At 40.0% G+C, this 16,133-nt stretch overlaps 1 protein-coding gene across 2 annotated transcripts in view; it reads left to right on the forward strand.

Annotated features, from left to right (window-relative positions):
* The window catches only part of CDK18 (cyclin dependent kinase 18), a 108,536-nt gene that overhangs the window by 54,856 nt on the left and 37,547 nt on the right, over positions 1–16,133 (forward strand). For both annotated transcript variants that reach the window (XM_054979971.1, XM_054979972.1), the window contains exon 2: positions 10,288–10,443. In XM_054979971.1, coding sequence (XP_054835946.1) covers positions 10,320–10,443 — 124 coding nt within the window. In that variant the 5' untranslated portion in view covers positions 10,288–10,319. The remainder of the gene's footprint in view (positions 1–10,287; positions 10,444–16,133) is intronic.

Consider the following 16,133-nt stretch of genomic DNA (forward strand, 5'->3'; position numbering starts at 1 on the left):
ATATATTCCATCAAATACACTATCAATATAGTATATATTATAAAACATATATTGTATGCTATGCCACCAATGTAGCACAGCACACAACACAATATAACACAACCACATAATATATTGTAATATAAAGTCTGATCCGCTAACCCATTATTTTATATTATATATTATATACCTCGATACCTATTTAACCATTCTCATTATCCCATATTCAATGTAAAATTCCCTTAAATGTTATATTGGCTTAGATTATAATTACATTCCCCCTAAACGGTAAGATCCCTTCTCTCCTCCCATTACAACATTATTCTTTAAAAATTTTCAAACTGCCACAGTTCTCCTTTTACATCCCATTTTTTTCCCAAAAATTGTTTAAATTTCCCCCAATCAACGATGTATTGTCCTAGGTCAAGATCTTTAAGTTTCCTTGTCATTTTGTCCATTTCCGCCATGTACAGCAATTTGTAAATCCAGTCTTCTACAGTTGGTATTTCTTGTGTCTTCCATTTCTGCGCATACAAAAGTCTTGCCGCTGCAGTCATGTAAAATAACAACGTTCTATACTGCGTTGGAACTGCCTCCATTCCCAAGTTCAGTAGCAACAGTTCTGGGTTCTTATTTATTTGTATTTGTAAAATCTCATTAATTGCTTCAATTATTCCACCCCAGTACTGGTGGCTACTTCACATGTCCACCACATATGATGTAATGATCCTTCATGCTTTTTACGTTTCCAGCATTGGTCTGACATATTAGTATTTCCTAGCACAATTTTCTTTGGTGTTAAATACCATCTGTAAATCATTTTGTACACATTTGCTTTAATGTCCATACAAGTTGAAATCTTCACTGTATTTTTCCATAGGTACTCCCATGCCTCCATTGTTATTTCTTTATGAAAGTTTATTGCCCACTTCACCATCTGGACTTTTACTGTTTCTTCCACCGTAAACCATTTTAAAAGTAATTTGTAAATCTTAGATATTTCTTTCTTGCCTTCTTGTAATATCACTTTCTCTAACTCCGAATTTTCCAATCTTATACCTCCTCTCAGGCAATCCGCATTGTAAAGATCTCTGATCTGTCTGTACTGAAACCATCCGTAACAAGGAGACAATTCTTCTTCTGTCTTTATTCTCAGCTTTGAATATTGTATTTGTGTGATCTCCTTGTAAGTTAGGCATTGCTGTTCGTTATCAACAGTTCTCGGATCTATTACTTCATACGGAACCTCCCATGAAGGAATTCTGTCACCTTATATTTCTTCCAGACCGTGAAGAGACTTCTCCGAATATAGTGATGCAAAAACATAGAGTCCGCTTTTACATTGTCATACCACATGTATGCATGCCATCCAAATATTTTTTTATGTCCCTCCAAGGCCAGCAACTTGCGATTTTTTAACGTTATCCAGTCTTTCAACCGTACAAGACATATTGCCTCATGATATAGTCTTATGTTGGGCAGTTGCAAGCCACCTCTTTCCTTCACATCTTGTAAAACCTTCATTTTCACTCGTGGTTTCTTGCCTGCCCGCACAAAGTCTGAGATTTTCCTTTGCCATTTATCAAATTGTTTGGAGTCTCGGATAATTGGTATAGTTTGCAACAAGAACATCACATGTGGTAAGACATTCATTTTCACTGCTGCAATTCTTCCCAGCCATGATAAATTCAATTTGTTCCATTTTATTAAGTCTCTCTCTATTTGTATCCACAGTTTCTCGTAATTATTTTTGAACAAATCTATATTTTTCGCCGTCAGTTCAATGCCAAGATATTTTACTTTATTAGTCACCTCACAGTCTGTTATCTCCATTAGCTCTTGCTGCTTCTGTTTAGTCAAGTTCTTACATAAAATCTTTGACTTCTTTTTATTCACATAAAATCCAGCCAAATCTCCAAACACTTTTATTTTCTCTATTACCTTTGGCATATTTTCAATTGGATCCTCTACTATTAACATTATATCATCTGCAAAAGCTCTGACCTTGTAGGAAAACTCTTTTATTTTCATACCTCGGATTGTGTCATCCTCACGTATTTGGATCATCAATATTTCCAAAATCAGAATAAACAACAATGGAGACAAAGGGCAACCCTGTCTAGTTCCTTTGTTAATTTTCAATTTTTTTTGTCAAGTCCTCATTCACTATGATTGCTGCACTCTGGTCTCTATAAATTTCCTTGACCGCTTTTATGAACTTTTCTCCCATTTGCAGCTTTTCCATGGTAGCAAACATGAAGTCCCAGTTCAGATTGTCAAATGCTTTTTCCGCGTCTACAAAGAAGAAACCAACCTCTCTGTCACAGTGCTTATCATAGTATTCAATAGCGTTTATTACTGTCCTCAAATTGTCTTTAATTTGTCTGTTAGGTAGAAATCCCGCCTGTTCTTCGGCAATAAATTCCGACATCCATCCTTTCAACCTCTCTGCCAACACCTTTGCAAATATTTTATAGTCATTATTCAACAACGAGATTGATCTGTAATTTTTGACATCGGTCAAATCTTGACCTTCCTTCGGAATCAACGATATATTAGCTTCATTCCATGAATCAGGAATCCTTTGATCCTGCATCACTCCATTCATTGCCTCTTTCAGGAAGGGCGCCAGTTCGTTAGCCATCACTTTATAAAACTTTGCCGTTAGTCCATCTGGTCCTGGCGCCTTTCCTATTTTCGTTGATTGTATAGCTTCCTTTATTTCTTCTTCCGTCACTTCCTTATTTAATTTCTCTTTCCATTTTTCAGGAATTGTCGGAATTTTCATCTTCTCTAAATATTCCGCTATTGAATCTTTGCTCACTTCTTTTTTTTGGTACAGTTTTGCATAGAACTTGAAAAAGGCTGTACTAATAGCCGCTTGGTCCATAAACACCTTATCATCTAGAATTTTGCTTATGATTTTCTTCTCCTTCCTTTTTTTTAATTGCCACGCCAAATATTTCCCGGGTTTGTTTGCACCTTCAAACGACCTCTGATTCATCCTCTTTAAATTCCACTCTAATTCTTTGTTGTCCATTGCCGTCAATTGTTCCTGCAGAATTTTAATATCCTGATATATTTTCTTTTCCCCCGGTCTCTTCTTAAGTTGTATCTCTTTGGCTTTTATTTTATCCAAAATTTCAGATCTCTTTTCCTCCTTTTTCCTCCTACTTCTTGCATTCAAGTCTATTAGTATGCCTCTTATCACCGCTTTATATGTATCCCATACTTTATTAGTTGGCACTTCTTTATTCAGGTTATATTGTATGAAAAATTTGGTCTCGCTTCGTAGCAACGCAATATTTTCTTCTATTTGTAACAAGTCCTCATTTATTCTCCATCCTTTTCTTTTATTATTTTTCCCAAATCTCCACATAATTGGATTATGATCTGAGCCTACCTTTGGCATTATCTCCACCTCTCTAGTCCATAATGCCAGTTCTTTAGAGGTCCGGATCATATCTATTCTTGATAGTGTAAAATGTCTTGCAGAGTAAAATGTATATTGTCTGTTTTTAGGGTATTGTCTCCTCCACACGTCTTCTAAACTTTCTTGTTCTTTAAGCATAAAGAACGTCTTTGGTAATAGTCCTCTTTTTTTGTGAGCAGCTTTGGACTGCTTGTCTTCTTCCAGGTTTATAACTCCATTGAAGTCACCCGCCAAAATTATGTGATCATAGGTCAGTTCATCTAATTGTTTCTCTAGGTCCTTGAAAAAATTTTCTTTTGCACCATTAGGTGCATACATCCCAATCATCAGTATCTTCTTAGAATTCCAAATAATTTCCACTGCTAAATATCTGGCTTCTGCATCTTTTAAAACTAGTCTGGGCTGCAATTCATCTTTTATATACAATACAACTCCCCTCTTTTTCTTTTTAGAGGCGGCAACAAATTCTTTTCCCAGTTTAATGAATTTCAAATATTTTTCATCTTGCTTTCTAATATGTGTCTCTTGCAGACAACTATGTTACATTTTTGTTTTGATAGCCAGTGGAAAGTAGCCTTACGTTTACAGAGTGAATTTAGTCCATTAACATTCCAAGATATAACTTTACACTCCATGATCACTTTCTTATAGTTTTTGGTAAGTCCTTTTCATTTTCCCTAATAAAAGTCTCCATCTCGTGGCCAGATCTGATGCTCTTTCTTACTCCACCAAACTCAAATGTCAGTCCTTCTGGTATTTCCCATCTATATCTAATTTTCAGCTCCTTTAGCATCTGAACCAGTTCTCTATATTTCTTCCGCTCGAATAGCACTGATCTGGGCAACTCTTTCATAATTCTCACCACTTTTCCATCGACTTCTAATGGATCCTGAAACTGTTTGCCCACAATTAGTTCTCTTGTATTTCTAGTCGTGAATTGGACAATCATATCCCTTGGTAGTTTCCTCTGAGCTGCAAATCTGGAATTGATTCTATACACCATGTCCAAGAAAGCTGCAATTTCTTCCTCTTCTTTCCCCAGGTATTCTGCCAAAATTTCTGTAATCTGGTCTTGGGCTGATTTCCCCTCTACTTCTGGGATCACACGAAATCTTAATTGCTTTTCCATCTGTTTACATTCTGCAACGGCCATTCTGTCTCTCATTCCTCTCATTTCAGTCTTTTGCACATCTGCTAAAGTTTCTACCGTTCCCTCCACTGCGTTGACTCTCTGCTGTGTAGCTTGTAGGTCATTTTGTATTTTATCCATCCCTTTTGTCAGTTCTGCCATTTCCAATTTAAGTGTCTCTTTAAAGTCTTTTAATTCTTTCGCCATCTCTAGCATCATGTCCTTATTTTAACAAATATTATCTACTTCCAAAGATTTGGTGTGTAAATTATATATAAATCATGTTTTTATGTGCTGAAATTTATTCAAAAGAACAGTTTTTGGATGTTCTGTGCTGGTCCTAGATATTAATAAATACTGTATTGTATTAAAAAAAAGTATCTAAAAATTGTTAACCCATGCATTTTAGCATACATAACGAACTGTACATGATCTGCCGTAGATGTGATTGTTTATCTATTTCACAGAATTTAATGTATGGGCATGAAGGTTACTGAAGCACTTCATCACTTGCATTGCTTGGTAGTATCATATCAGCTTGGTGATATCCCTTTCACTATGTGAGAGGAGACAGAAATAAGAGGATTTGGTTGTGCAGGTCAAATTGAATCCAAAACAGTGAATTCATGACAACTTAAATCTCATTTTTTATATAAATGTGTGGTTTTACCCTCTTTAAAAATAAGTAAAACCTACATATACTGTCTTCCACAATTCCTAGGAATAAAACAGTAATTATAATTCTGAAACTGCCAAATTTACCAAATACTATATTTGCAGTGGTGCCTTTTTAATGGTTAATTTTATGAATCAATGAATTTTTAGAAATAGAATTTTTTGCTTTAAAAAAAGCAGTAGAAAATTGTCTACCCCATGTCTCTGTACAAAATTAATGGTTTCCCTCCAATATCCGAGTACTGTTTTTTTTCCAGTAAAGTTAGGTACACAATAGCCAACAAATTTTGACCTAAAAATTATCTACAATATATCCTGCATTCAGTCAGTCTCTCTTGTTTAAGGTACAGACCCCAAACTAATCTATATGCCCTGCTTTTTAAAGTTTGAAGCTATAACTTTTGTGTCTAATTTAGTGTTCAGAATTATTGGCAGTGTTCAAAATTATTGGAAGAGTTACACAAGATAATGAAATGATTGTTGGAAGCATCGTTTAAAAATTCAGATAAAGTAATGCAGAGTATGTATATGTATTTGTGTTAAAATCTTTTTTAAGATTTCACATATGGGTAAAATTGTTTATGGAGGACAGAGTTTTCTAACATCTATTTTATATCATTCAACAGAATTTTCCCTGATTTATCTGCCAACAGGATATTATTAAATCAACCATATTTTTACTGAAATGTTGTGTACACTTAGTATATATTACATATACATCATTGTCATGGGAAAAGGACAAGGCCATGTGGAGTTTTGTTGTGAATGGAGGAATCCCTTCCAAGGAACCCTCCCACTCTGCTCAAACCCTCCTTCCCTCTTTAGTTATAGAAAAAGCAAGGGCCTTAACTGGCTGCCATCTCTCCAGGGGAAGGTCTGACACACTCTCCCAGCCACGCAGGCAACTTCCTCTTTGCTCATGGTGTACCCTGGCAAAATATAAGGTATGAACAGGGTTGTCAACCTCCATGTGAGGCCTGGAGGTTTTCCAGTATTAAATTCATCTCCAGACTACAAAGATCAGTTCCCCTGGAGAAAATGCCAGCTTGAGAGTGAACTCTGCAGCATCACATCTCTGTAAGGTTGCCAGGCCACCTCAACCTCCCGGCAGAGGAATAGGGGCCTGGCACTTACCTTGGGAGAGAGGGGGGTGCACACACAAGGCATGCACGTGTGCCCCCACAAGTGCAATGATGTCACTTGGGAGCGCACCCACGCTCTGCAGGGGCTCAAAGTGGGCCTGATCCACACCGAAACAGGCCCATTTTGAGGTGCTGCAGAGCACAGGAGTGCTGCTGCGCTCTGCAGTGCCTGAAAACGACCCCGATTTGTCACGGATCGGGCCCATTTTGAGACGCTGCGAAGCGCAGGAGTGCTCCTGCGCTCCGCAGCACCCGAAAACAGGCCCGATCCGCAGCAAAACAGGCCCGAAATGAGCCTGATTTCGGCTGGAATGGGTCCATTTTGAAGCGCTGCCGAGCGCAGGAACACTCCCACACTCTGCAGTGGCCCTGATCCGGGCCCAAACAGATCCGGTCCTGCCGACTGCTATGCACAGGAGCATGCAGCGCCGCATGGGAGCGCGCATGGAAGGTGCACCCCCCGCGGGTTAGGTAAGTGGGGGCGGGGTGTTGGGAGCGGTGGCGGAGAATCCCCTGCCCCCACCGGGGGTTTGGCATCCCTACATCTCTGCTCTCCCCTTCTCAAACTCTGCCCTTCCAAGGCTCTGCCCCTAAAGCTTCAGGAATTTTCCACCCCAGAGTTGGCAACCCTAGGTCTGAAGGACCTAGGATATTAGCCAAATGTGACAGTTAAGTGAGAGAACAGTTATAAAAAAGGAACAGAATTAATAGAGGGATGCTAATATAGCTACACGGCGCAAAATGCACAGAGAAAGAAGCTGAAGACAACTGGATTTGCTTGGTTCCAAATCTCTATTATACTTGATTTCCCTCAGGTCATCTCTTTCCCAATGCAGCCTCACTGCTGCCCAGCTTCAGGGAGTCAACAACACCCTCCCTCTCTGTACAGGATCTTGTCACAGCTCTGTCCATCAGTGATTTGCTGCCTTTTTCTTCATTTTCTCTAGTCCTGAGGCCTGGAGGGTGCCTGGGAAATGTAGACCTGCAGGAAAATGTGTAGCAAGGCCTGTGTGTGAGGAAAAGTCTGTTTTGAGTCCTGTAGGATTGCCAACTCCAGACTGGGAAATCCCTGGAGATTTGCTGGTGGAGCCTACAGAGAACAAGTTTGGAGAGGGACCTTAGAGGGGTGTAATGCCATAGGGCCCACTCTCCAGAGCAGCCATTTTCTTCAGGGGAACTGATATCTGTAGTATGGAGTTGTAATTCCAGGATCTCTCCAGGCCCCCACCTGGAGGTTGGCAACCATACCTTCAGACCGGTCCACTCCTCAGGCTTAGGATCATAACAGTCATGCTTACAGGTTGTGTTTGAATATCTCAAAAGGAGTTGGTTTTAAATTCCATCAAAAGAAGCACAATGAATTAAAACACAAAAATGAAAAAGTGGCTATAAACAGTGTTTACTCAAATGCAAGACTGGGTACTGTGATGACAACTTTCAATATGATGCATTTTTGGAAACAGTATTAGTACTGAGACTAGAACTGGTATGTATTTTTTATAAAAATTGTCAAGGGATGGCTCATATCCAGTCCTTGGATGAGAAGATTTCTGTGTTGGTCTTCAAAGTCAAATTATTATTTCAAAAGCTACTATTCTTTTCCTTCCAGGATCTGTGGCATCACCAGCACAGAAATCCACTGTTCATTTTTTAAAAAAAAATTAAGGAGATTAGCTTGAACGTGCACAAAAAGCATTATAGGTGAAAGCACAACTAATGCACTGGGACCCCCCCCACCCCCCACCCACACACAGATTTTATAGTATATCATGGTACCTTTTAAAATTACTGGGGAAAGATTGAATGCTGCTGCATAGTTCTCTATGTCAGTGTATGGAATTCTGAATCGCCACTATCATAACTGTATGAACAGAAAGCTCTTATAAGTGCAGAGTAAAAAATTCAAAGATTTTGGATATACTTATAATGGAAAAAAATGATTATATCTTTTATGAACTTAAGATACTAATCAATCTGCTATAGCTGCATTCAGTTGTCACACTAAACCACAGCTTGCTGCAATTGTCATGAATACAGCTTGTTTCTTAATTTAATTTTAGTTATTGCATTTCTAGCCCGCCTTCCCCATGAGTGGGCTCAGGACAGGTAACAGCATTAATAATATTATTAAATAATATTACAATGACATAAAATACAATAGAAGTTGGTCGGCCAAAGGCCTACCTCTGGGGAACACATGGTGAGAGGCAGTCCTGTAGGTATATAAGTCCCCGTCCATTTAGGGCTTTGAACATCATAGTCAAAACCTTAAATTTGACCCGGAATTCCATTGGTAGCCAGTGCACAGGAAAGGTTGTATATGTGTCAGAACCAGTATGCCAGTGAGGATGCCTGCTGCTGCATTCTGGGCCAAGGATAATTTCCGGATCAATCTCAAGGGCAGCTCTGCATAGAGTGAGTTAACAGTAGTCTAATCTGGAGATGACTGTTGCTTGGATCATTGTAGCCAGGTTGCTGGTCAAAAGATAGGGAACAACCTGCCTGATTTGCTGAAAATACAAAAATGCAAATCTGGCATCCTCCATGACCTGGGCCACAATTGACAAGGAAGCATCCAGGGCCACACCCAGGCTCCTCGCTACCAGCATAGGTGCCAATGATGTCCTATCCAGGGCTGGGAGCCCTGTTGACCCACAGCTCAGATACAGAACCTCCATTTTCGTAGGGTTTAACTTCAGTTGACTCTGCTTCAACCACCCAGTCACAGTCTCCAAAGCCCTGGCCAAAGTCTCCAGCGCAGAATCCGGTCACCCATCTAACAGCAGATATTATCCACATATTGATGATGCCCTAGACTGAAACTCTGAGCCAGCTAGGTGAGGGGCGCATATAGATGTTGAATACCATCAGGGAGAGTATTGCCCCCTGCAGGGTGCTGCATACCAATGGGTAGCATGGTGAAGTTTGTTCTCCAAGTGCCACCCTCTCTCCCCAGTCGTGGAAAACGGAGTTCAGCAACTGTAAGGCCGTCCCATGTATTCCCACACCAGCGTGGCAGTGGATCAACAAATTATAGTGACTGTGTTGGACACTGCCGTGAAATCTAATAACAGTAGCAGCATCAAGCCACCCCAATCCAGATGTCTACGAAGATTGTCCATCAGGGCAACTAGTACCATCTCTGTCCCGTCTTATGTCCTTGCTCCTCCACCCTGTTTTGAACAGAGAATGAGTAAGGATACCTAATTTGAAACATACTCCAGTTTTCTATGACATACAAATGCCAGTGGCCAATTGAAACTGTGTGTGTTTACTCCTCAAAACCTGGGATTCATCCAGTCATTTTGAACCTTCTTGGACCAAAATCCAGCTCAAAGTGTCAAAGTTATAACTTAAGTGTAAACACTTGGGCAGGGAGCAAGAATCAGTTCAATTCTACATCTGTGCATTTCAATGTACACTCACTCTCTCACACACAGAATTTGCTGGAAATTTTGTGAAGACACTTTAGCCTAAAGTCTGTGAAATGATTGGCCTCCACTGAGGTTCCCAGATGAAAGGAAAGTAATTTTTTCCCATTACCTGCTGTGTTTGCCTGGGATGAGCTGTGTTGTTGGCTATTACTACTGTTAATACTTGTGCTACTTCTAATGTACAAAATGCTTCATCTATGAGGGAAATCCCCATGTATTTATCTGTTTTTGCTGTTAAAATTGTACCCCTCACCTGAGATGAGGACAGTTACATGTTTTAACATATGAAACTGCTGCCATCATGTCAAGTTTGATCCTGTCTATTCTAAGACAGACAAAAAGGGATTTGTAGCTTGACCCTGAGTGGAACACTGTTCAGTAAATACAATCTGTGATTTCAGTTAAGTCAAAATTCCTACTGTGTTTGCAATGCAACACCAGAAATGTCTGCAGAAAACAAAACTTCCTTACTATCTTACCTGTCTTCCCCATCAGATCCCTGCTGCTGTGTTGCTGTTCAGAGTACCATGAACAAGATGAAAACTTTTAAGCGCCGTTTTTCTCTTTCGGTTCCCCGGACGGAGACCATTGAGGAGTCTCTGGCAGAATTCACGGAGCAGTTCAACCAGCTCAACAACAGGAAAAATGAAGGTAAGAAGTTCTGGGGTCAGCAGTCATTTGGAAGCAGGGCAGACAGGGCTGTGCCAGATTCCATCGTAGGCAAATGAAGTCCTCAAATTCAGACCCTCCATAGAGTGGAGAGCTGTATCTAATGGTGGTCATTATATTATTATAGATTCTGAAGTACTTGAAATATGGTGCTACAGAAAAAGGAAGCTATAACTTTAAGAGAGGCAAATCTGGAAGGATGGTGGAAAGGTGCATTCCAACTCCAAGAGTCTTGTGTTTCTCCTTTGGAAAAGGCAGATAGATACCTGCTTCAAGGACACCTTCACGTTCACAGTAAAAAATGCAGGAAATGCTGGTTTACCAGTCATTCCCTTCTGCTATTTGGACTGGCCTCTCCAGTCTAGTCAAAATCTACACTACACTAGCTCTCAAACTGAGGCAGCAAGTAGACTTTCCTGTCTTCATCATGCACCAAATGGAACAATTTGTTTTAAAAACTTCTAAAATACGCATAAAATTCTGTTTAGCCCTCCTGATATAATACCCCTGCCCTTTTTAAGAAAAAGAAAGCAGGAAGGGAAAAGGAGAGGTTGGAAGTGGAGAGTGTGGCTGAACCAAACCTTAACAGTGATCCTGTAAGTGGGGAGATGCTATCAAGCTAGAAATTCTTGCAATTAATTTTTGTTAGTCAAGACTCAGACGTCTAACAAGTGGTCCACTTTAAATTCCGATTCAAAGAGGTACAAGTACAATGAGCAAGAATGATCACAGAAAATATGTAAATCAGATAAATTTCTGTACCATGTCTGCAAATGTAGCAAACAGTCAGCACCCCGAGCTTATAATAGAGCCACTGTGGACCTTGGGGGAGCTTATGCCATTCAAAAAATGTCTTATGGAAATTTTCCCAATCCATTGCTCTCATAAATGCATGATATTCCTGCTTTAAAGAGAACAGATTCCTGTTTTTATCTTGACTATTTGGACTGAATCCTCACCAAGTTTTTGTAGAGAACCATAATATATCTTTAATCTTTTCACATACTGATGATTGCCGATGGGTGCAGACAGAAATTAGATATGCTACATCATTATGACCTTCCTATATGCTTAGTGAAGTACATTCATGTGACAGTCGTGATTAGATGTTGTTTTCTACCATGTGTACCTTCTGTTTGAAAATGCATGTATTATTTCATTGTAATTGTAATACATAAATATTTTTATGTGCCCCCCGAAACAAAACTGAATAGTTAGATCTGGTGGCATCAGTGAGTTTTTCATAAGTTTATGCTGTAATTCTAACTGTGCAAATTATGTTTCCTTGCATGAAAATGGGGACTTTTAGTACAGATTTCCAGGTCCATGATTCCTTTGACACACAGGTTGATTTTGGAGAGCAGGGGTCCCTATATTTTTGTAGCCTACACGCACCTTTGGAATACTGTGTGATGGGCACAATCACAAAATGGCTGCTGCAGGAAGTGAAGACAATCACAAAATGTGGGGGCCCTGTTGAACCCCATAAGATAACTCCCACACTGAGAATAGCTGGTGTCCATTAGCAACCCTTTGAGTTTGTCCCATGAGGAATGATTTAAAACAGTCCAAGGCACATCCCCTGATACCTGCTTCTTCCTCCAAATTTGCCCAATGCAAGGTAGTACCTGCAGAAGGCCCTATTCAGATAACAGAAGCTGCTTGTGGTGTAACATAGAAGTGGTCCTGTGAAGAGCTTTGTATGTGATAGCCAATACCTTGAGCTTGGTAGCTGATAGGTAACCAGTGGAGTTACTGTAGAATGGGAGTAATATTCATGCTCCTCCTAGCTCCTGATAATAACCAAGCAGATGCTGGCAAAGCAATGTTATTTTAATCTACACAGCCAACGAGATCTCCAGTGGCCAGTTAGAAGCCCTGCTGGGCAAAAGCCCCATCTAGTCCCACTCTCTTAAAATACTCAGGTGTCATGTTGGGGACCCCTGTTGCAGAGCCTTGCATAAGAACATTCTGGAGTTATGCCGCCTCCTCCCTTCTGCCCCTAAATATCACCTAGAGAACTAATTAATATCTCTGAGATAATTGTAAATGCGCTCTACCCCACCACTATTGAATTGCTCTCTTTTATTAAGTTGGACTTGTTTTATTCTGGGTATTGAACTTCACAGACTACCCTGTGCTTTGACGTCTTCCATTTACTGAATGACTCAGTAGCTCAAGGTTATGTGCTGACTCATAGCAAAGCAGGCCTTGTTTACAACTGGCTCTTTAATTAACATTACATAGCAATATCTGCATTGTAAACTGAGAGTGGTGCCTTACTATGTACTGATGGAGAACTGTGACCTACTAAAATGGGATTGGACCAAAATGAAGTTTGTGGTTATGGTTGCACAGCATAAGCCAGGCAAGTGTGCGTATTATAGATACTAGGTTTTGGTGAAACTTGGTTACATGTACTTCAGGCATTTACCTGGTATAGGAGATCTCTACAAGCATGTCTTTATTTGTTCTCCTGGCATGGGGGACAGGGGTTATGTCACTTTTTCTTAAAGAAAAGGGGCTTTTGGGACAAGTGATTCACGGGAGCCTCTTTTGTTTGGTCCTTTTCTGAAGCCTCCAGTTGCTGCCTGTGGCACTGAGTCATTTTTACCACTTGTCTGTTCTGGTTATATAACTGTTTGGGGGTTGACTATGATGTAATGAGCATCCCAATTAGGTTCTCTTGAGTTCTTATCAACTAGAGCCAGTCAGACTGAACCTAATGGAGCTTGGTTCTAGAACCACAAGAAACTTAAAGCTGCTCCACAGGTGAAGGGAAATGTAATAGAAGAACCAAACCCAGTATCTCTCAGCCTAACTTTGCAGTTGAAATGACAGATGTGCACGGTATCAAATCATTCAGCCAGCTATCTTGCCCGCCCCCACTCCACACACTGCAGGTTGGTTGCCTGTATTTTTTAAAGTGCTATATTGCCACATTCTTAACTTACGAAACTTATAAAAAGTGCAAAACTGTCCTGGAGATTGGAGGAAATTTCTTGATGACATCAAGGGGATGGAGTAGCCATTCAGCATTATGGAGAAGACTTTTAGGAATGTAAACATAAGCCTTTAAAAACAAACAACAAACCCAGAGGACAACCCTGGACAGAAATAAGTATATTTTGTGGTGAATATAAAAATAGGTGCTTCCAAGTCAGCCATGTATATTATGTGTGGTTTTTCTCTCCATGCAAGCTCACTGCTGTCAGGGACCAAAGCACCGTCCCCTTTCCTCAGTCTGCCATTTACACCAAAAAGATCTTCATCAGACTGGAAAATCTCATCGGATCTAACTATGCATTCTTCCCAGACTCGGAACAATAAGACAGGCACAGTAAGACTTAAAACAGCAAATGGAAAAGCAAACAACATTCTAACTTAGCATGTGGTGTACCAGGCTATGTCACTTTTGGGCTTGGCACAGTCTTATGGAGCAAAGCTAGAAAGAGTGCAGAGTGCAGCACTTTAACCCCTTCCAGCTAGATATAGGCCCACTACTGTCTCCTGCTTCTCAGTTCCAAACAGAAGAACTATAAATATCTGCCTGCAATTCACAGCTGTTCGAGATCTCTTCAGTCATCCAAAGAGCATCAGCAGAGTTGCAATGGAATCATCACTGAACTTGTAAAACTGGTTTAATTTTTTCCTCCTCTGCAGTATCCCAGAATGAACATGAGCAATGCATGAAGCCTCTCTGGGCCACCAGTCGCCATTTGTATAATGAGATGGTCTTCTCTTTTTCTGTCTTTTCACAGGATTGTGAAGCTATCAAGCTAAATACACTACACTTTATGAGATCACGCTAGACAGGAAGTGCTACAGTGGCATAGAAACAAAGGAGAATCCTGATTTTCAGTGTCAAGTGTTATTGAGGTGCAGAAAGCAAATGATCAGTGGATATACACTGTAACAACAATAATAGTGTGCTTATATACCACCCTTCTAAACAGATTAGCACCTACTCAGAGCAATGAACAAAATCTGTGTTGTTATTATCCCCACAATTCAGCTGAGGAGCTGGGGGCTGAGAGGTGTAGCTTACCCAAGGCTATCTGCTGAGCTCATGGCAGTAATGGGAGTCAAACTAACAAAGTGCTGATTTGCATCTCAACCACTTAACCACTATACTACAGCAGCAGTGTAAGAGTAGAGGTGCTCCTCCCAAAGAGGAACATGTCATGAAGATGCCTATGTCACTTACTCGTCTTTGAGCAACATACTTTTGTACGCATGAACCATATTACAACAATACTTTTATTTGTATGACTGCAACTTTACATAGGTATGGATACCACTATCATACAGCTTAGTGTCCCACAGATGCGGTTTCTTCAGTTACCCAATGCCCCATGGTAATTGGGCCTGTTTCTCCACTGTGATTTTTGTGGAGCTTAGTCTTCAGAACCAAGAGGAAAATAGTAATGCTTAGTAACGTAATTAAAAGTTGTAATTTAAGGAAAGCAAGGAGAATTTCTGGCCTCTTTCCTTAGAAGATCAAAGCTTGTTTTGGCAGAAGCAATGTTTAAATATATTTATAAAAGGAGCAAGACTCATCAAAGGCAGTAGCAATGTCTGCGGTTTCACTTTTAATTTGCTTTGATAGTATAGGTAACCTCATTATGCTCTGAGTGTCAAAGTCTGCAGTAATCCACATGAAAAGTGGAACAGAATAAAACAACTGTATTCGCTCACAGTCTGTCTTCAGCATTGATACATACTCTAGCAAGAGAGTAGTGTATAGACCCCTAGTAGAAATCCTACTGTGGAGCCCTCTGCTTCCTTGGTATTGCCTCCTCACTCCCCTCTGTACTGAGTGGGATAGTTAACCTTCATTTGAAGGGAAAATGCTCTGATTCCTGGAAACTTTCATTTTCTGTCCTCTGTACCACCCCCTCTTTTGTCCTTCTCTTTCACTTCTGAAGATACCAGAGACTGAACATGAGGTATTCTGTGTGAAAAGCCAGAAGGCCTCAGCCTTTCTCAAATTCTTTAGAACAGGTGATGTGTATTATTGATCTTCCGAGCTAATATCCCATTCCTGTATGTTCCCAGCACCTTTTCTTTTTAATAAAATTAGTTTTGCCTTTGCAGTTCACCTTGCTAATTTTTTTCCGGTGAAATTTTATTTATTTATTTATTTATTTATTTATGTCATTTATAGTCCACCTTTCTCACTGAGACTCAAGGCGGATTACACAGTATGAACTTAATACAATCAGTATCAAATACTTTTCCATATAGTAACAAGTACATTTCCATACAGTGTCAAGGACATTTCCATAAACAATGCCATAGAGTAAATATAAACAAGTTTACAAAGACATACCATTAGCAAGGATCCAATACAGAGTAGAAGAAATGCTGAAACAGAACATAATGAATTCTAGGACTGATAATAGACAACATGAAGCTGAAACAGAACATAATCAATTCTAAGACTAACATCTGACAACATGAAGCACGGTAGTGCATAGGACTACATATTTAAAGCAGCAGGTCGTATGTAAGGCACCATGGTGAAGTCTGTGGTTCCTAACTCATTAGTGAAGCATCTGAGATGCTTAACAGATGATCCTAGAAAGCCATTTCATGGTTCCATGTACCACCACCCCCGAATGCCTTACAGCCGTATAAAAGGTCCCACTCCCAAAGATGAGCATGATTGC

Source organism: Eublepharis macularius, chromosome 5, assembly GCF_028583425.1.
Source record: "Eublepharis macularius isolate TG4126 chromosome 5, MPM_Emac_v1.0, whole genome shotgun sequence".
Lineage (NCBI taxonomy): Eukaryota > Metazoa > Chordata > Lepidosauria > Squamata > Eublepharidae > Eublepharis > Eublepharis macularius.